Here is a 20,965-nt window from a genome sequence, read left to right as displayed (position 1 = left end):
TTGCATATTAGCGTTGTTAGTATACCAAGTCTACATATCCAACCAATTACAATAGAAATATTCTAAGATGAAGTCCCTGGAGCAGATCATATCAAACGAGAAGATCAAAATCACATCAACTCGTAATTCATTCAATATCTTAAAACCACTGTATGATATGTAAGTTCACCGCCCCCGTCCCCCTGTAAATCACAAAGGTATCTTTAATTTTTAACCACACCTGCTCCTAAACTCTCATGAGATATGCACGTCTCTTTCTCTCTTTTCTTAGGTCTTTCTTACTTCAATGATGTCCCAATTTGCCAGACAATACAACAAAAAGATACTTGGAATTTTGAAAAAGGAATTGAAAGGAAATAAGTCATCAAACTCATAGTGACTGATCTAATGCGCTTGCTAGGTGCTATTTGACATTTGTGCAGATAAGACCGATATGATCTATTGCGCTTAGTAGGAGCCTGTGGTGGTGATGTTAGTTTATGTGTTGGTACCATGGCGGAAGAGTAAATGGGTCTAGATGAAAACTTACGGCCGAACATGCACCATTTCTCGGCAAGCCGGGTGCACTTGGGGTTGACACACTTGGTCTCGCCGGCAACGATGCCCTCGGGCTGTTCGAAGGGGATACACAGAGACTTGGCACCCATGCTGGGGGCTTTAGCGTCTTCAGGGACACCGGAGTCTTCCTCTGCCTTGCGGGCGCTCATGTCCTTGATCTGGTCCTCACACTCCTCAGTGAGACAGTGGGGGATGACACAGATGTTCTTGTCGTTGAGGGCTGGGGTGAAGTCGTCCCAGTTGGTGATCAGCTTGCGGTGAGTGCGGAAGGTCTCCTCTGCGCGGCTGTACAGATCCTTCTGGATCTGCTCGAGCAGGGCGGGGACTGCGGTGGAGAGTTCGGAAATCTGGATGCTGGACTTGCCGTCCTTGCCGGGGATGTCACGACGGGCGGCAGTGACGAATTGGCCGACAGACTCGCCGGGGCCGAACTCGATGCGCAGGGGCACACCGCGGAGCTCCCAGTCGTTGAACTTCCAGCCGGGGGAGTAGCCCTCTCTCTTGTCGCTGATGGCGCGGACACCGGCGCCGGTCAGGATGTTGACGAGGCCATCGATCTCGGCGTACAGCTTCTCGCGCTCTTCGTCGCTGGTCTTGGCAGTGATACCGACAGGGACGATAACGGTTTGGGTGTCTGCGACACGAGGGGGGAGGACCAAACCACGGTTATCACTGTGGATCATGACCATGACACCTAGGGTACGGGTGGACAGACCCCAGGAGTTCTGCCACACATGGAGAGGAGGCTTCTTCTCATCGGGCTTGGTGGAGGGATCCTCGACAGTGATGTTGAACATCTTACTGAAGTTCTGGCCAAGACCGTGGGAGGTACCACCCTGGATACCACGGCCAGTGGCGGGGATGTAACCTTCAACGGTAGTGGTGTACAGACCACCAGCGAACTTCTCCTTCTCTGTTTTCTGACCCTTGACCACGGGAACAGCCAAGAGCTCCTCGTAGATTTGAGCATACAGATCGAGGATGTGCATAACTTCATCATGGGCACCATCCTTTGTCAAGTGAGCCGTGTGTCCTTCTTGCCAGAGGAACTCACGGGTTCTGAGGAAAGGTTGGGGGTTCTTGAACTCCCATCGCACGACGGAGTTCCACTGGTTCAGTTTAAGGGGCAAGTCGCGGTGACTTCTAATCCATTTGGAGTAGTACGGGTACATAACCGTCTCCGATGTCGGACGAATAGCGATCTTTTTCTCGAGAGGGCTAGAGCCACTGCAAACGAAGAGAAGACATTAGTAACTAGGACACGCAGGATTATAGCACATATACGAGGGTCTGGAGGAATCGTACGCATGAGTCACCCAAGCAACTTCAGCAGCAAAGCCTTCAATGTGATCCTTTTCCCTGTTCAGAACATCCTCAGAGACAAACAGAGGGAACGAGCAGTTCTTGACGCCAATCTTCTTGATGCGCGCATTGAACCATTCCTGGATCTCTTCCCAAATAAAGTACGAAGCGGGCTGAGTCATATCAGCACGGAAGCTCTAGAAATCCATAAAAAAGAGGTCTTTCACCTTGAGAATAAAGCATCCCGAAACGTCATAGTAGTCGAGCATATCACCCTTTGTAAGAACCTGCTGGTACCATCCAGGGAAATCCTCCTCCTTGGAGACATCAATACCAATCAGAGCAGCACCATCGATCTTCTTCTTGGGAGCCTTCGCAGCAGCGGGCTTCTTGGGCTCCTGCTTTCCAGCAGCCTTGTTGGCAGCCTTCTCAGCCTTCTTAGCGGCGAACTCTGCAGCCTTCGCGGCTTTCTTTGCGGCATTCTTCGAGACATCTCCCTGGGGAGCATCCTTATCAGCGGGGTTTTTGGTGCGGTCAGGAAGGGTCTGAGTTACCGCCGCGTCAGAAGCGACCGGGGTGTCAGCAGGAGCTTGGCTCGCCATATTGTAAAGGAGCTGCTGAGAAGTAAGGACCAAGATAAACCAAGAATGCGGAGGCGAGGTTATAGATCCGTGGAGAGGAAAGGAACCCCTCGTTAAAGTGGGATGCGACTAGAAAACCTTCACCGCCAGGAACCGGCAGAATTCTTAGCGGAAGCACGACGAGCATCAACGACGACGAACTAGAGTCGGAGCTCTACAACTCTGCCAGCAGTATCTCTTCCTCAGTTTCACAATAATGGCAGGCATTTTTGAGCAGCCGCGGAATGCGGACACTCTCTGTGTGTTTTCCACCTCGAAGTCCTACATCCGTCGGATTCATTAGCTGACCTTATTCGCACAGTCTTGGGTGGGCAGAAAATCACCGGCCCTGATGTTCGGGAGCAGAATGGTATGTTATGGGCTTTTGCATCCCAACTAGCTTCGATTGAATACAGGTGCTAAACCCGTGTGTAGTGCTTGCGACCCAAGCTATCGCAAATGTCGTCAAGAGCTCTTTCGGCCCCTCGGGTCTCGACAAGATGATGGTGGATGATATTGGAGTATGCACTGTTCAACCCCGCGTGTTTCGACTCGCGCTCTGACAGCACTTTAGGATGTCACTGTTACCAACGACGGTGCGACGATCCTTAGTCTTCTTGATATTGAACATCCTGCGGGTAAGATTCTCGTAGATCTCGCTCAGCAGCAGGATAAGGAGGTGAGTGTCACACCCCCCGTCTGTCTCACCCGACAGCTCAATGTTGATGTCCATCTAGGTCGGAGATGGAACCACATCTGTCGTCCTGATCGCCGCAGAACTCTTACGACGGGGCAACGAATTGATGAAGAACCGTATACACCCTACCACCATCATCAACGGCTACAGACTCGCGCTCAGAGAAGCTGTCAAGTATATGAATGAGAATATCACTACAAAGGTCGAGACGCTGGGGAAGGACAGCCTGGTCAACATTGCTAAGACCTCTATGTCTTCCAAAATTATCGGATCGGATGCGGACTTCTTTGCGAATATGGTTGTTGATGCGATGCTGTTGGTGAAGACTACAAACCAGAGAAACGAGGTCAAGTACCCCGTCAAGGCAGTCAACCTTCTTAAGGCTCACGGAAAAAGTGGTACGGAGTCCATGCTTGTCAATGGCTATGCTCTTAACTGCACTGTGGCTTCTCAAGCCATGAAGACCCGTATTACCGATGCCAAGATTGCTTGTCTGGACATGAACCTGCAGAAGGAGAGAATGAAGCTTGGTGTACAGATCACCGTCGACGATCCCGATCAGCTAGAGAAGATTCGCGAGAGGGAAGCCGGCATTGTCATTGAGCGTGTTGAGATGATTCTTAAGTCTGGGGCAAATGTCATTTTCACTACTAAGGGTATCGATGACATGGTCCTGAAGCTGTTTGTTGAGAGGGGAGCCATGGCCGTTCGCCGCTGCAAGAAAGAGGATCTCCGACGCATTGCCAAGGCTTCCGGTGCGACATTGGTCAGCACGCTCTCTGATCTCAACGGGGATGAGAAATTCGAGGCCTCGTACCTCGGCCATGCGGAGGAAGTTGTGCAGGAGCGGATATCCGATGATGAATGTATCCTTGTCAAGGGTACCAAGGTTCACACCTCAGCTTCTATCATCCTTCGTGGGGCCAATGACTTCAGCTTGGACGAGATGGAGCGTTCGGTTCACGACTCCCTGTGTGCTGTCAAGCGAACCCTCGAGAGCGGTAGCATCGTTCCCGGAGGTGGTGCTGTCGAGACAGCCCTTCATATTTACCTCGAAGAATTCGCAGTCACAGTAGTAAGTAGTGCCCGTAACTCTTAGTATGGAAATCATTACTGACGATTATTTTCTTCCCCAGGGCTCTCGGGAGCAGCTTGCCATCGGTGAATTTGCTCAGTCCCTTCTGATTGTTCCAAAGACCTTGGCTGTGAACGCTGCTAAGGACTCGTCCGAACTTGTTGCCCAGCTTCGTGTCCGCCACGCTCTATCCCAACGTGTGCAGGATGGTGACGCCAATGAGGAGGAGAAGGCCATCGCTAAGAAGAAGACATACCGGAACTACGGTCTCGACCTAACGAAGGGTCGTGTGCATGATACCCTCAAGGCTGGCGTGCTGGAGCCCAGTATGGGCAAAATCAAGCAGCTTAAGAGTGCCGTCGAGGCCTGCATTGCTATCATGCGTATCGATACCATGATCAAGCTGGACCCAGAGGTGAAGGAGGATGACGGACATGGCCACTAATTTTACCTTTAAGGTTGTTTGCATGCTATCTACGTGTTTCCGCATGGAGTTCTTAGAGTGAAGAAGAAAAGTATAATAAGATGATATGAGCACATATTTTCACGGCAGCACCAACTTGCCTACTCCCGGCTCCAATATATAGGGAGGTCCTAATCTGACAGGGCACCCACCTATTCTCACAGGGCACCTGCCTACCACCTACCTATCTACAAAACCTAGTTCATGGCCTGAGTATTATATGATTTTGTCTAAACTTATAAACAAAATCGATTGCATCTAGATTACCTGGATTATCTGAATGGCTTGAATCAATTGCGTTGCCTAGATTGCCTAAATCGATTGCACTACTAACCTAGACCACCTAGATGTCAAGTATCCAATACAGAATCGGCCCGTATATCCTGCAGAGCTCCCGGAGCCCTACAATCCTAGCTTCTCGTATATAAGTCCTGGTCCCCTTTGCAGCTCAGACCCAGTCGGATAATATATCACCTAACTATTCAGTTATAACCCCGAAGACTTACCGAAAAGGGGAGGATCCTAAGCTATTTAAGGGAGACAGCAAGCATAGGGAAAAGAGACAAGAATCAGTTTCCTTTATATTCATTTTAACTCAGGCTATCTACCATGAGTAGTAGATCCCTCGTTACACTAGAATGCCTGAATTGATTATATTACCTAGATTACTTGAAATACTTATAATCGCTTGAACACTTAAACTTCTTGTAGACTAATCAAAGTACATAGATCCTTTCGCGCAGCCTCCTATATTGCTTGCTTCGCTTCGCTACGCTGCGCAATAAGTCTGCGGTAGGCAGGGTGCCTTGTCAAATTAGGACCTCAATAAAAAGTAAACTGCACAATATAATTATGGATCTCAATCAAACCCTCTAATACCAAATAACTGTGCTAACCACAGACATGGACCTAATTCTTGTAAATCGTAGTATAGTTATACTCCATCCGAAAAGGAAGAAGTTTCATGAACAAGTAGTAAATAAAGCCCCTTTTTATCCATCAAGTACTTCCTTCCCTATGCCATGTACTTTGTAATAAACGCCAAACAAAACCATCTAAAACATAATAGAACGCCCGCTAAATGACAATTAAGTAAGCCGTGACGCCACTGTGCTTGAATAACAACAAAAGAATCAAACAATCAATCCGTAGCCCTCGCAGGAAAATCATTCATCATCACATGAGTCTCTCGTAGCAGCCCAGCCACACCGCCATCGTTCTGGCTCACCACCTATCCGAAGGTCTCTGGCGTCGTCGGAGCCTTCACGCCAGCATCTGGCACTGTAATCATCGCTGACTGTGATGAGCTCCCCATCTACAGTCCATGATACAGCCGAGACTTCTTTCTTATGACCTTCGATCAAGGGCGTTCCGGATTGGTATATCGGTATGGTATCTTCCAATTTCCCAGACAAACCAGAGTTCGTACGACGTAAACCAGAGCGAGTGAGGTGCATTGGGTTCCGAGGAAGATCAACTTCAGGAGCTGGTTTAGGGGCGGAATAGAGAAAACGTTCATCCGTGGGAAATAGAACAGCACACTGGTCACTGCTTCCAACAGCCAGCATTTCCGGTTTATCACCAGTGGCCTTTCGAACCGCGGTCCTGACATAGAACGACGCAACTTGCAAACGCGGATGACGGAAACCGTACAGGGGACCGAGACCCTCTTTGTCGGACCCTCCTGAACGACGTGGGCGGTCATTGTTTAAAGAGAGCTCCGGCGCATGTCCGAGGATCAGATGAGACGTCGAATAAGCGTACACGGTACCATCGCGACATAATGTGTAGAGTCTCGAGCCATCTCCGCCTAATGTCATGGAAGTGAGTCCAAAGCGTCTGTATTTAATATGACTGTCAGGTTCTCGTGTAGTCGAAAGAGGAAGAACCGGTCTGCCCCGACGGTTGTTATGCGCTGTCCGCAGATCCCATAGTCTGACGCAGGCATTAGCTTCAGATGCTGTGACGAATAAGTTCTCGCGGCCAGGCGGAAGGAAAGCCAATGAAGTTACAGTGATGTCAGTGCGCCCAATTTGAGGTTCGAGCTTCTCGGAAGCGGGGGCTTGGGGCATCCATGCGTGAGCACCATGTATCGTGTTTAGAACCTGAGGATATGTCATTTTGGGGACGACGGGAGCAGCTGCATACTCCGAGTCGGATTCGAGCGAGCATCGAACTTGGAGGGAAGGCTTCTCAAAGCCTTTGCAGCGAAGATCCCAAATGTTAACATTGCCGTCGCGACTACAAGTTGCAAGGACTTTGTTGTTGGCTGATGGTTGAAACTGCACCCGTTTCACTGACGAAACATGGTTCGACAAACAGTATATCGGTTTCTGTGTAGTCATATCGATGACCAGGGCCGTTTGGTCTCCAGAGGCTGTTGCGAGCAGCATATCATCTGATGAAAACTCCAGGTCCATAATGGCGTTCATGTGGGGTCGAAACGAAAGGTAGGCTTTTGAAAAGCCATTCTTGTCATTTTTAGCGGAATCCAACAATCGAATCCCTCCCTCTTCATCGCCTACTGCAACGAGTGTATTCGCTATGGAACCGTCAGTGCAAGAAGTAGGGATAGTCTTGAGTCGGATTGACTCACTGTTACAAGATGCGGTACAAAAGGGAAGAGCAAGGCGATCTCCGGTAGAACTAGCACAGGCATGGCTGTCCGAAGGCCGCGAGTAGAATGCCGATGTCAAATCCTGCCAATCTTAACCACGGTGAGAATGTGCTGTAAGAGTTTAAGTCCATGAATTACCAACCAGCTCCAGAATTAGATCGAATAGTCACCCGGCTCGCCCGTGCACCAATGACACTCCGCATGAAAAATTGTCCAGATGTCTGCAATGCTTGCGATCGTCGAATAGGTGACACTTGACGAAGCGGTTTAGCGATAACGTGAGGTTTCGGCTCGCTCATCCGTATCTCAGTGTTCACTTCGAGGTCCCGAACTGTGACATTCACCTCTTCGTCATCTTGAATTGGCGTTCTCATGCGCACCTTTCTTAAAGGTGATGACTGAAGAGGAGAGACAATCGAAGAAAACGAGAACTTCCGCTTCCTACTAGGAGTGCGCAGGAGTTCTGAAGGCTCCGGCCTAGTCGCAACGGCCTTTAACGTTCTTGTGAAAGCCGGTCCCAAGCGATTGACAGCAGGAGAACTCAGAGCCTTCAAGGCCTGTCGATTCGTCCTCACATCGCTAGCATTGTTCCCTCCATTCAGCATGGAACGGGGTGTAAAAAATCTCTTGAATGATCGTGGAGTCACGGGAGGGGGTTTCTTGGGCTTGCGTCGGACACCAGCATCTGATACTATGGACGGTGGAGAGGAAGGAAACTCCTGCAATGGTGGAGGGAAAACAGGTTCGGATCGTGGTACGTCGGGGAGATCATGACTGCCAACCATTGTGCCATCAAGAGAAGCAGGCAGACAGAGACATTCTACAGGAACGAGTGGAGAGAAAAGAGGATGTTGGGGCTAAGTGGCAGAAGACAGACGCATAGTGGAGCTCACAGGAGGACTAATACTCGTCCAGCAATGCTCACGTCGCGGAAAAAGTCGTCGAGTCTCGTGTCGACGTGCCTTTTCGTGACGCGAGTCGCTTATTGTGGCAGGCGGTGAGGCATTCAATTAAGGTAGATCTAGCTACTGCATTAGGCAGGCGGTCCAGATTGAGCGATCGGCTTTTCAATCTAGAAATTTTATTTTTTTTACTCCGCCAAATTTGTGTCCGGACTTAGAGCTTTGGAGCAGCTCAACAAGTCTTATTTTATAGCTATGGCTCCAATCAAGCGCAAGGGCGCCTCTGCCGAGGAGGCTGCATCTGCCCGTCAATCTCAAAAACGTGTACGAGTTGGGGCAGAAGAGCGCAAGGATCAGAAGAAACAAAAGACAGGCGCTTCCGGTGAAGGCAAGACAAAACCTGACGCAGGTTCGGGCCCCAAGGCTTCAGAGCTCACAGTCTTACGTGACGACGAACCATCTTTCCCTCGTGGTGGAGGTAGTGTCTTGACACCTCTTGAACGAAAGCAAATTCAAATTCAAGCCACAAAAGATGTTCTCTTCGAGCAGAAGGCGACTAAGGGTTCTTCTAAAAATGATGAGCATGACGAAGATGCAGAGATGGAAGATGTGGACGACACTACAGCGACAGCTACGAAGAAGTCTCGTAAGCGCAAGACCAAAAGCAAGAAAAGTGCAGATGAAGCGCAAGACAAGCAGGGTGTGCGAATTGAAGGCCTCAACTTCAAGGTAAGCTTACCAAGAATACCTTACATATATTATAGGACGTTGCTAACCTGTGCAGCGTGTTGTGCCCGGGACCATGGTGCTAGGTCAAGTCTCAAGCATCAGTGCACACGACATCGGTCTTTCTTTACCGAATAACCTTACCGGTTACGTTCCCTTAACAGCGGTCTCGAAAAGATTAGAAGAGAAGATTGAGAATCTTCTAAATGAAGACGAAAATGCTGAAGAGGATGATGACGATGATGATGACGATGAAGATTCTATTGATTTGAGCGATTATTTCTATTTGGGCCAATATCTACGCGCATACGTTGTGTCTGTTGGAAACAATGCGGCGGATGCTAGCTCCAAGAGTAGGAAACGCATCGAGCTCACGGTCGACCCGAGGCAAGCTAATTTTGGACTTTTAAAATCCGACCTCGTCGACAACACTGCCGTTCAAGCGTCGGTTGTGAGCGTCGAAGACCACGGTCTGGTTATGGACTTGGGGATTGAGGGCGCCGACATCAAGGGCTTCATGTCCAAGAAGGAAATTGATCCTAAGACGGATTACTCGACTATTAAGGAAGGTTCAGTTTTCCTCTGTATGGTCACTGGCCAGAACGCCAACGGTAATGTTTTGAAGCTGTCCGCCAACCTGCAATCTTCCGGATCTATAAAGAAGTCGCATTATCTCAGCACAGCGCCTACGATCAACTCCTTCCTTCCAGGCACAGCAGCTGAAATCCTTTTGACTGAAGTCACGTCTAGCGGAGCCACTGGAAAGATAATGGGCATGTTAGATACAACTGTGGATTTGGTGCAGTCTGGTGGAAACTCGAGCCCCGACGATCTGGCTAATAAATATAAGATCGGTGCCAAAGTTAAGGGTCGCCTTATTTCCACCTTCCCGGCCTCCGATCCGTACAAGGTCGGCTTTTCATTGCTCGATCATGTCTGCAAATTTACTTCCGAAACTCAAGGGCCTGGAAGTTCTGAAGATGCCCCAGCCATTTCTGCTATCGTACCTGAGGCGAAGGTGATCAAGGTTGATCCTGGTCTCGGAGTTTACGTACAAATTGGATCAACAAAACATGTGGGATTCGTTCATGTGTCGAAGCTAGCAGATGGGCAGGTTGAAAGTATTTCTGCCGAATACGGGCCATTCCGGACGGATTCCACCCATGAAGGAAGGGTTGTGGGTTACAGTGCCCTCGATAACTTGTATCTCTTGTCATTTGAGAGATCGGTTATTGACCAGCCTTTCCTTCGTATCGAAGATGTTACTATTGGCGCGGTCGTCAAGGGCAAAATCGAGAAGCTGCTTATCGGACCAAGCGGATTAGATGGCTTGATTGTCGCTTTGGCTGACGGTATCACAGGCCTTGTCCCATCGATGCACTTTGCGGACACGGCCCTTCAGTTCCCCGAGAAGAAATTCAGGGAAGGAATGACTGTTTCGGCTAGGATTCTATCAGTCAATCCAGAGAAACGCCAGATTCGACTTACTCTAAAGAAGAGTCTGCTGAACAGTGAATCCGCCATTTGGAAAGATTACGACAGCATCGTTGCCGGAGCGCAGTCCCCTGGAACTATCGTGAACCTGAAGCCACATGGTGCTGTGGTTCAGTTCTACGGTTCCGTGCGAGGTTTCCTTCCCGTTTCAGAGATGAGCGAGGCCTACATCAAGGACCCGTCTCAGCACTTTAGGCTAGGCCAGGTGGTGAATGTCCACGCACTTAGTGTGGATTCGTCTCTTGAAAAGCTCGCTGTGTCCTGCAAGGATCCTTCCACTTTTACCGAGACCTACAAAAAAGCTTTTGAGAGCATTCACCCTGGCTTGCTTGTTACTGGAACGGTCTTCGAGAAGTCGAGCGACGACCTACTTCTTAAATTGGATGACTATGGACTCGTAGCTCGGTTGAACCTCGATCATGTAGTCGATGGCTCCCCTTCTAAACAGAGCTCCACTCTATCGAAAATTCGTGTTGGCCAAAAGCTCAATGAATTGCTCGTCCTCGATATCCAGCGGACTCGCAGGCTCATTAGAGTGTCAGGCAGAGCAAGTCTCAAGAAAGCTGCCAAGCAGGGACTTATCCCAGCAAGCTTTGAGGATGTCCAGGAAGGGGCCGAAGTTACTGGCTTCGTTCGGAACATAACAATGACCGGAGTATTCGTTGAGTTCTTAGGTGGTGTCATCGGACTAGTGCCCAAACGACTTGTTGGTGACGAAAATTTGAACAAGCCAGATTTTGGCTTGACCAAGTCACAAGTAGTCTCAGCAACGGTACATTCCGTCGATCCCGATTTCCGCAGGTTCATCCTGAGCAGAAACCCTGCCGAGGCAACCCAAGCTGGTCCTAAAAAGCCAGCCGCGAAGTCCGCTGTCAAGAGCGCCCCTTCTGATGACATTGTTACCAACGCTATCGACGACAGTGTCAATTCGATGTCTGATTTCAGTTTTGGGAGGGTTACTAAGTGCAAGATCGTTTCCGTGAAGGCGACACAGATCAACGTTCAGCTAGCCGACAACATTCAGGGCCGGATCGATGTCTCCGAAGTTTTCGATAGTTGGGAGGATATCAAAGACCGGAAGCAGCCTTTACGGTTCTTCCGTCCCAAGCAACTTATTTCGGCGAGAATTTTAGGTGTTCATGACGCTCGCAGCCACAAGTTCCTTCCGATAAGTCATCGTACTGGGAAGTTCCCCGTTTTTGAGCTTTCCGTAAAGCCAAGCTTCCTTCAGGCCGCCGATCCTCTCCCTCTGAACCTGGAACAAGTTCAAGTTGGCTCGTCGTGGTTGGGTTTCATCAACAACATTGCTGATAATTGCCTCTGGGTCAACCTGTCCCCTAACGTTCGGGGTAGATTGCGCCTCATGGATGCATCTGATGACTTGTCTCTATTAGCCGATGTGGAAAAGCACTTCCCTATAGGGTCTGCCTTGAGAGTCAATGTCTCTGCGGTGGATATCGAGAAAGGCCGCTTAGATCTCTCGGCTAAGAAGGGCTCTGAGACTCTTTCCTTGGATGATATCACCGTCGGCATGATCTTGCCGGGAAGAGTCACCAAGGTCACTGAAAGGCAGGTCATTATGCAATTGACCGATACCATAGTCGGTGCAGTTGATATGATCGACTTGACAGACGACTACTCCAAGGCAAACCCCACAATCTACCACAAGAATGAGGTGCTCCGCGCTTGTGTCATCTCTGTTGATAAAGCTAACAAGAAGATCTCCCTGTCCCTCCGTCCTTCTAAGGTCCTGAGTTCATCGCTCCCCGTTCAAGATCCCGAAATCACTTCAATGGAGCAGGTTAAGGTTAATGATGTTGTGCGAGGCTTCGTACGGAAGGTGGCTGATAATGGGCTCTTTGTGACACTGGGCCACGGTGTAACTGCTTATGTCCGTGTATCTGATCTCTCAGACTCTTACCTTAAGGAGTGGAAGGATTCTTTCCAGGTTGACCAACTAGTGAAGGGTCGCGTCACTGTCGTAGACCCAGAACAGGGCAGGTTGCAAATCTGCCTGAAAGAGTCTGTTTTAGACCCCAACTACAAGGCACCGGTCAAACTCCATGATCTCAAGCCTGGCCAAATTGTCACCGGCAAGATCCGTAAAGTCGAGGAGTTCGGCGCATTCATCGTTGTTGATGGTTCTGCAAACATCAGTGGCCTTTGCCATCGCAGCGAGATGGCTGAGAATCGGGTTGATGATGCCCGGACTGTGTATGACGAGGGCGATGCTGTTAAGGCCAAGATCCTCAAGATTGACCGCAAGCAAGGAAAGATATCTTTCGGACTGAAGGCTTCTTATTTCAAGGATGAAGACGAGAACGATGTTGAAGGCAGCGACAATGATGATGAGGATGACGATTCCGAAGGCATTAGTCTAGATGGCTTCGGTGGTGTCGATGTAGATGAAAATGATAGCGACGATGACAGCGACATCTCCATGGGAGGAGTTGATGTTGAAGAGGACAGTGAGAGTGATTCCGAACAAAGTGACGATGAATCTATTACCAAAGCTCCATCAAACAGACAGGGAGGTCTCGGAGCAAGCGGCTTCGATTGGAGTGGCAATGTAATGGACGATGATGAGAAGGCCGCTTCGTCCGATTCTGATGACGAAGATGAGTCAGGGCGGAAGAAGAAGAAGAAACACCGCAAGCCTGAGATACAGGTCGACCGAACTGGTGAATTAGACGCCAATGGGCCACAATCAGTGGCTGATTACGAGCGACTCTTGCTTGGTGAACCCGATTCATCACTCCTTTGGCTGAGGTACATGGCCTTCCAACTGGAGCTTGGTGAAGTCGAGAAGGCAAGGGATATTGCCGAGCGTGCTCTTCGCACCATTACCATTGGCCAAGACGCTGAAAAGCTGAACATTTGGGTGGCAATGCTCAACTTAGAAAATACTTATGGCAACGATGACACTATTGACGAGGTGTTCAAGCGGGCTTGTCAATACAACGACACTCAGGAAGTCTATGAGCGTCTCATCAGCATTTACATCCAGTCTGGAAAGAATGAGGTAAGCTTCGCGTTCTCTGATACTGTCTACTTTCGTTCCGATGGCTAACTATAATTTCGTACAGAAAGCGGATGAGCTCTTCCAGACTGCTCTTAAGAAGAAGATCTCCCAGTCGCCCAAGTTCTTCCTGAACTACGCCAGCTTCCTGTTTGACAATATGGCTGCTCCCGAACGTGGACGTGCCCTTCTGCCTCGCGCTCTGCAGTCGCTTCCTTCTCACACTCACGTCGAAACTACATCCAAGTTCGCACAGCTGGAGTTCCGCTCTGAGCACGGAGATGTTGAGCGTGGCCGCACAGTGTTCGAGGGTCTCCTCTCTTCGTTCCCTAAACGGATTGATTTGTGGAACATCCTTTTGGATTTGGAGATCAAGAATGGTGATGCCGAGCAGGTCCGTCGGTTATTCGAACGTGTACTTGGCATCCGGGACTCCAAGAAGGGCGTCGCGTCTGTGGAAGCGAGCAAGAAACTCCGGCCCAAGCAGGCGCGGTTCTTTTTCAAGAAATGGCTTGCTTTTGAGGAGAAGCTTGCAGCAGCTGATGGTGGTAATGAAAAGATGGTGGAAGACATCAAAGCGAAGGCAGCAGATTATGTCAAGTCTCTGCAGCAAGAGTAGACTCCGCATCCTGTGTGAACATATTTTATGATGGCATTGTGTTTGGGTCATAGATACTGTATATAAAAAGCCTTCCAACTGTGATATCTTATTCTCGAAAATTTACAAGTATGATACCATGCAAGTGTGCTTTGGGATTACCTCGTCAGTAGATTGTAGATTAGAGAAACCATACGGACACCTCAGCGATCAAGAGATATAATTATGGATAAAGAAAGCTTGAGGACTGAACGCCTTTGTCAAAAATGAGACCAAGAACTGGATTGTTGTCGTAAGCCTTCCCGGAGATTTATCGCCTCTTTTCAGCCATCAGCTTCCGGTATTCCTCCACGATAGTTCTTCTCTCGTTAGCCAACTCCTCTCTTTTCCTCAAGCTACCAACAGCAGTCGGCACATTAGCAACATCGACTTTAGCACCGCCTCTGACCTTGAAAATCTCCCTTGGCTTCGTCAACTGCGGCGGTGCCTCGGCAATTTCGAAAGGATTCGCAGGTTTATTCAAACGGTCCTTACTCTTCAGCTTAGCCCAAGGATCTGAATTATCGGCACCCTGTCCACCCCTCTTTCTTGCACCAGCTCCCTTCTTTTTCGCCTTGCCCTGGCCGGCCTCAACTTCCCATTCCTTCCATAATTCTAACTGGTCTTCCAGTTCTGCCTCTCGCTCTTCACGCTCAGCAGCCTCACGTTCTTGGATTTCTGCCTCCTCCTTCCGCCACATTGATTGTAGTCGGAGTAAATGTTTCTCATGTTTCGTTACTTTATGCTCACGGATATCAGCGAGATCCGACTTTGCGGGTTTACCAGATCTCTTCATTCCAGCAATGGGCATTTCGCGATCTACTCGCGCCGCGAAATCTGACAGCTTCTCTCCCGGAAGGATCTTCGGCTTCACTTGGGGTTCGACATCGGTACTCTGGTCCACTACCGCCACAGGGGCAGACTTCTTGCGCGTAGTTTGTTTCGCATTATCGGTGTTTTCCGCCCCTCTTTTCCGCTTCTTACTCTCGCCAGTATTTGGTTTCGATGGCGCCTGCTTTCCTTGTGTCTGGAATTGCATCAACCGGCGAAATGCTTTGGGGGTATCATCGTCTGTAGCAGCTTTCTGACGGGCTTGGAGTTTATCTTGGGGCTTGTTGTCCTTGACATTCTTTTTTGATTTCTTGTTCTTGGAATTGGGATCGCGGACCGGGAGAGCCTTTGCGATCATAGTAGGTGGGAGGTCGTAGATACTAGTAAGATCAGGTTATTGGTGACACAGCATAATTCAAATTACGAGAAGTTAAACTTACTCCGTATCATTTCGTTTCCGCTTATGTTTGTGAGGCATTTTGACTATGGTGGTTCTGCAGTTGTTGGTGATGAGAATCTGCGGAGGTGGATTTGAATGGCAACTTTAATTTTTTCTTTTCGGGCGGCATATCTAATCGCGGCTGATAAGATTGCCCACCTTTCTGTCCGTATGCTTGTGTCAGTTTGGAGTCTCATTATCCTTTGATGTCTTTATTTTATTTTACTTTTTTTGTTTTCTCTGGTATATAGACTTAAATATGGACTTCTTCCGCGAGATGATAGTCTAATCTACGCAATCCTATATCGCTAGCTACCGCGTGAACCATGAATAAAATCAAGTATATATATATTCCGGGAATCGTTTCATACTAAACCAATGAATATATACTTTGTACTCCTATCTAGTTCCAAGCTCACACATGACACATGAATCATGCCTGTACTATGGAAACCACATATTATTGTAATTTGTGTCTCCAACCTCGGCCGTAATGTCAAAACCCTCTACTCCGTAGTATTCGTTTATTCAGATGGAAATGCGTAATACCACTCCGAGTCCCTAGTAGCCTTTTTGACTATCCTAGGATTAAGGGTCCAAAACGCAAAACGGCAAACCCGTAAACAAAATCTTACAAGGTATATAATATCTTTTCAGGCCAGTGAGTTAGACACTGAAATGAACACAGGGTGTCATTACTAGGTCCTAGATTCGTCCTACCAGATAGCGTAGAGACAGAAAGTACCCAATGTCAGTTGTGATAGGGTAACCCGTCCAGTGTATACACAGTACTGTTGAAACGTGTAATCGTCGCATTTTGAATTCATCGTCCCGGAAAGCACAGGTGGGACCGGTAATGAGGAACTTGGGGTGATCGTTGGTAGTGGTGGTGGCTATGCTGTCCGGAGAACTCTCCGTAGGCGCACTTGTGAGAGCGGTAAAGTCACGTGTGGAGAACGTTCCTGTAGGTCCTTAAGTTTAATTCATGCGGGTAGAAGGGGGATGTATGTTACAAGGGCTGGTTTTATCCAATAGTATACAGATAAACTCAGACCTTAAAGAAACTCTTGGTGCTCGTTTAGACCAAGTGAAGCTTAAGTGAAACAATGAGGGGGAAGAAAGCCAAAAAAAAAGGATAAAAACTGCAATTATCGACTTTCTGCCTACTGATTGCATCACGCATGTTACAGTAAGTCACCTGTGTACCGTACCGTAAATAGCTTTACGCGTAATGCTCCGAGCCATGGGTAGCTCTGATACTGCGTACGAAAATAGAATGCATGTCAGTAATCCCTGACGACATCATGCATTCTATGCAAATATATTCCGAATAGAAAATGGTTCTTGCCTCGGTGGTGACCACTGACCGGTAAGTGAGACATTGATCTTTTCCGCGTGAGTAAAATTGGAGGGAGATAATTGTACCTATAATCATTTGTAGCTCCTCGGCTACTTAACACTAGTATTGCCAAGTACTCTGTAGTGTCTACAGTATAATCCAGGCTACCATATTATCTATCCTCGGATATCCCTGGCGAGGAGGCTGTGCTCAACAATGGGTCAAGGTTAAGTGCCAAAAGTTCTACATTGAACCCAGGGTAAAAGCTTTCTCGGTAGCAGGTACATACCATATGGAACTCAGGACTCAACTTATCAGAGTCCCCTCAGGGTCTAGGCACTCCACTTCTTAATTAACAGCTGCAGATACCAGCGAATGAGAACCTCTTATCCTACCAACGGTTTGACTGTGTGACCGCTCTAAAAGCTGTTGGTGGGATATGGGTGACGGTGGAAAGATTCGCCGATGTTTCTGAACCAATAACGATATCCAACGCCGCACTTACTTCCTAACATGGAAGACTTCGTGAAGGAAGACAGTACATACTAGACTTGAGTCTTCCTTGTCTTTACAGCTGCGGGATCAGCATCGGCAAAGCTTTATGGCCAAGAATGTCGTCCCCTTCCCGCTCCCCACTTGTTTCGAACTCCACCCGCATTGATACTCCTCATGCAAGCAACGACACCTTTGACTGTTATCGTGATAGTGAGGATGTAGAGCTTAAGGCTGGCTTGAAAGAATCCAAATTGTCTGTGAAAGAGCCTGTCGGCGATGAAGGGAATGAGCTGGGCTTATTGAGTGGTTCCACCCGGTTGGAGGATTTACCTGCATGGAGACGTGGACTGGCTGCGACCTCTTCTTTCACTGCGCCCAAGAACACAGAATCTGATGATGATGAACTGCCATTGCTCGCTAACTCGAGTCATTCCCCGAACTATTCTCCGAGACAGTGTAGGAGACCTAAGCTGCCCCGTTGCGTGTTGTTCCCTCTCCTAGGATTCTTCATCATGCTGTAAGTTTCCCAAGTCGCGAAGCGTCCACCACTGGGGTTACTTATCACGCGCATAGAGGTATCATTCAATTCATTATTATCGCCTGTGGCATTGTCATAACGTTCTTCTCGGATGACCTCGGCCGTTTGTCAGTTCTCCGTTGGCAACATGAGGAAAGGTTGGGCGCGAACGTCTCACATTGGCCCACAGACTTTACCAGAGATATTGTTCCAGTCGGATGTCATTCACACAACGACTATTGGCGGCCAGTTCCCCTGTTTTCTGCTATACAGGCGGGCTGTATCGGCGTGGAAGCCGACGTATGGCTCTTCGACGACGAGCTATACGTGGGCCATACAACTTCGTCGTTGACGCGGCAGCGCACACTAAGGAACTTATACATTGATCCCTTAATAAGGATACTTGAGAAACAAAACCCAACTACCAAACTTCACCCTACTGTAGACCAGTCGTTGCAAGGGGTTTTCGACACTGACCCATCCCAGAGCCTTATCCTACTCATTGATTTTAAGACTGAAGGAGAGGCGACATGGAACACGGTCGTCGAGCAGTTATCACCCCTCCGCAGACGTGGCTATCTTACTCACTTCAACGGTACTGACGTGGTCAAAGGCCCTGTCACAGTTGTGGGAACGGGCAATACCCCCTTCAACATGGTGGCGGCGAACACTACTTATCGAGACATCTTCTTCGATGCTCCTTTAGAGATATTGGCTGAGAATTATGGTATGGATAATGCTGGGAGTCAAGGTTCTGAAGATAACATTCCAGGGGATGAAGGAGTGATGACAAGCCGGTCTAACGAGAATGTCGGTCAGGGCCTCTCAGGCTTATCCGGTGACGAGATCGGCCCTGGCACTTTCAACTGGACCAACAGTTACTATGCATCTGTTTCTTTTAGGCAGTCGATCGGCTTTCCTTGGTTGTTCCACCTTAGTGATCGACAAATAGACAAGATGAAAGCGCAGATCCGGGGTGCCCACCAGCGCGGACTCAAAGTTCGGTATTGGGAGTTGCCTAGCTGGCCTCGGAGTTTGAGAAATCATATCTGGACCGTTCTGGTTCGCGAAGGGGTTGATATCCTCAACGTTGACGATCTGCAAAGTGCCACTAAACAGGACTGGAGTCCCAAGTTCTTTGATTGGTGGCACTAGCTTGCGCCCTGCCTGCGCTCTGCATGTTTATAAACTAGGTGTGGCTGTACGGCCAAACAAGCCCAATATGCACCATGCACCATGCTAGGCAGTGACTTTACCACTTTTCCGACGGTGTTGATATTCCTTTTTGAGTAGATACCCTACGAGTTGTCTGATCGTTTTCTTAGAATTTTGTGAGCTACTTTTACTATTTCTTATTTTTGCCCAACGCAATATGATTGATGCGAGACAATTCATGTTCTTTGTATTTGGGGCATCAAAATGTGATATGTAGAAAGATTAGATCGTCCAGGATCCAGTTTTGGGTATCATCTGATAGACTTCCACAGTCCTCTTGTTTTTGGTTTGTGGCGGTCAGCCTGCATGCAAAGGATCGGGACTATTGCCCGCAAATTGAACTAGAAAGTAAACTGAAAAAATGCACAACCAAATCACAAACAGCACAAAGCTTCTTCACCAAATTCGTCAATAACGGTCCCCTCTTCACGAAGAATGCTACCTAGCCAATCCTTGGCTGTTTCAAAATGATCAGCCCCGAACTTAACCAGGACAAAGCCGGCTCGTACACGAGCAGCAGTAAAGGTGACCTTCGAGTCGAAATTTGGAGGTGCCTCCACAGCGGCAGGAGCAGAAGACGACCAATTCCGCGCTCCAATCCGTGGCTGTGAAGTAAACCGATCCATGATGAAATTTGCAAGGCGCTCAAACACGGGTCCGTAGAGAATCAACGTGCCCACAATACCGTGAGGCCGTGTCCGCTCCCGGATAACACCAGTGCGGTTCAGCGTCTCATGCTCGTCTTCTAAGGACCCTTCGTCGAGCTCTTCGTCAAGGATGAGTGAATCACGGAGCAGAAGCTTCTTCTTGCCTGATTCGTCGATGCTGTAGACTTCGTTCTTGCCTTTCCAGAGGTGGAAGTCCCAGTTCTCCCCTCGGGATTTGCGTCCCTCTGTTACCCAGTCTAGCATGCAGAGGCTACTCCGTTGGGAGTCCTTTGTTGTGGTGTCGACTGTGAATGTTTGGACTTGCTCGTACCGGCTGTCCTTGTATGGTACGGCTGGATCGGGGAGGTAGCACATTGCGGCTCCCTTTTCGATCCGCACGTCTAGTGTTTGCCGGCTCTTGTCTGATAGTACTCGCCCCGGGGCACGGCGGCCCTTGACGCTTCTGCTGGGCTCTGTTTTGTAGATCTTCGTGGTTCCTTGTGGCGTTGTTACGACCATTCTTGTGAATTGCTCGAGCTTGATTGAGACCTCAATGTGGTCACCTGGTAGAAGGCCGCCGCCATAGGTGAGGAGGTAGAGGTGGACTGGGCGGGAAGCGGGACATGATAGAGCGGAGGATTGAGGCACATAGCCGGGTGTTCTTGTAAGGAGTTTGAGGGGGTATTTGTAGGTGAGGGTCGTCAAGGTAGGATTTGAAGGAGGTAGTAGTGAAAGGACAACATTGCCTTGTCCGGGTTTGGCAATGGATGCCTCAAAGGGTGATTTTATAGGCATGATTCTAGATGTGATCTGCATAGAGGAAGGTCTCTGAGAAGGAGAAGAAAGGACTAAGATGAGAATGAAAGAGGAAAATGGAAAGAATGGAAATCGAAGATGTGGATATTCACGGTATGATATACTCTTGCCTATTCATGGGATCAATTGAAATATCTGTAAAATGGCGTCATGGAGAATGGGATTTTTTTTTTTTTGGATCAATCTGATTTTCCGGGGCAGCCAAACAACGCCGAGATGTCCGACCAGGTGATCCTGCAGGCCCCCTTGAATGATTAGCTGGAAGCGGGGTGTAAGGCCCTTGTGTATCGACCATTGAATTCGCAGTCTTGGCTCTTCCAATGTTGAGCTGGAGATGAGCATTCATGCCACGATGATGGAGACCGAGGAGGTTTCTATTACGGCATCAATACTGAGATTCTCCGCAGATGATGAGGGCTTAGGGTTCGCCCCCGGCCGAGGCTTTCTTGGCGATGCCAATCATTACGCACCAGGCTGATCATACCGTTTCATTACCGTTTTAAATCATTGTTCGATGACTGAGGCTACAACCGAGGGAGACGAAACAGACACCTGA

At 48.8% G+C, this 20,965-nt stretch overlaps 7 protein-coding genes across 7 annotated transcripts; 3 read left to right on the top strand and 4 right to left on the bottom strand.

Annotated features, from left to right (window-relative positions):
* Window positions 1-86: 86 nt before the first annotated feature.
* F9C07_2155457 (prolyl-tRNA synthetase) lies at window positions 87-2,535 on the bottom strand. Its single transcript, XM_041286185.2, has 4 exons — window positions 2,088-2,535; window positions 1,864-2,033; window positions 530-1,785; window positions 87-458 (listed from the first exon to the last, which is right to left on the bottom strand). Exons 1-4 carry the CDS (start codon window positions 2,460-2,462, stop codon window positions 448-450), a joined length of 1,812 nt encoding a protein of 603 aa, XP_041145685.1. The 5' UTR covers window positions 2,463-2,535; the 3' UTR covers window positions 87-447.
* F9C07_2283006 (t-complex protein 1 subunit alpha) lies at window positions 2,536-5,476 on the top strand. Its single transcript, XM_041292552.2, has 6 exons — window positions 2,536-2,740; window positions 2,803-2,850; window positions 2,916-3,001; window positions 3,055-3,159; window positions 3,218-4,252; window positions 4,314-5,476. The coding sequence occupies exons 1-6, from the start codon at window positions 2,698-2,700 to the stop codon at window positions 4,695-4,697; spliced, it is 1,701 nt and encodes a 566-aa protein (XP_041145684.1). The 5' UTR covers window positions 2,536-2,697; the 3' UTR covers window positions 4,698-5,476.
* On the bottom strand, window positions 5,477-8,336 carry F9C07_2283005 (WD domain protein). Its single transcript, XM_041292560.2, has 3 exons — window positions 7,475-8,336; window positions 7,312-7,422; window positions 5,477-7,257 (listed from the first exon to the last, which is right to left on the bottom strand). Exons 1-3 carry the CDS (start codon window positions 8,115-8,117, stop codon window positions 5,882-5,884), a joined length of 2,130 nt encoding a protein of 709 aa, XP_041145683.1. The 5' UTR covers window positions 8,118-8,336; the 3' UTR covers window positions 5,477-5,881.
* F9C07_2283003 (uncharacterized protein) lies at window positions 8,337-15,512 on the top strand. The gene is made up of 3 exons (XM_041292551.2): window positions 8,337-8,963; window positions 9,019-13,476; window positions 13,541-15,512. The coding sequence occupies exons 1-3, from the start codon at window positions 8,490-8,492 to the stop codon at window positions 14,090-14,092; spliced, it is 5,484 nt and encodes a 1,827-aa protein (XP_041145682.1). The 5' UTR covers window positions 8,337-8,489; the 3' UTR covers window positions 14,093-15,512.
* Window positions 14,382-15,419, bottom strand: F9C07_3360 (uncharacterized protein; the record flags this gene model as incomplete). Its single annotated transcript, XM_041292559.1, has 2 exons — window positions 14,382-15,321; window positions 15,382-15,419. 2 exons carry the CDS (start codon window positions 15,417-15,419, stop codon window positions 14,382-14,384), a joined length of 978 nt encoding a protein of 325 aa, XP_041145681.1.
* A 1,818-nt stretch (window positions 15,513-17,330) lies between the features above and the next one.
* Window positions 17,331-18,886, top strand: F9C07_3359 (PLC-like phosphodiesterase; the record flags this gene model as incomplete). The annotated part of the gene is made up of 2 exons (XM_041292550.1): window positions 17,331-17,731; window positions 17,788-18,886. 2 exons carry the CDS (start codon window positions 17,331-17,333, stop codon window positions 18,884-18,886), a joined length of 1,500 nt encoding a protein of 499 aa, XP_041145680.1.
* A 434-nt stretch (window positions 18,887-19,320) lies between these two features.
* F9C07_3358 (UreD urease accessory protein-domain-containing protein) lies at window positions 19,321-20,409 on the bottom strand (the record flags this gene model as incomplete). Its single annotated transcript, XM_041286184.2, has 1 exon — window positions 19,321-20,409. One exon carries the CDS (start codon window positions 20,407-20,409, stop codon window positions 19,321-19,323), a length of 1,089 nt encoding a protein of 362 aa, XP_041145679.2.
* Between the last annotated feature and the right edge of the window lie 556 nt (window positions 20,410-20,965).

The sequence above is a fragment of the Aspergillus flavus genome, chromosome 4 (assembly GCF_009017415.1).
Source record: "Aspergillus flavus chromosome 4, complete sequence".
Taxonomy (NCBI): Eukaryota; Fungi; Ascomycota; class Eurotiomycetes; order Eurotiales; family Aspergillaceae; genus Aspergillus; species Aspergillus flavus.
Note: the sequence above shows the minus strand (reverse complement) of the source record. Positions and strands in the feature narration are given on the sequence as shown.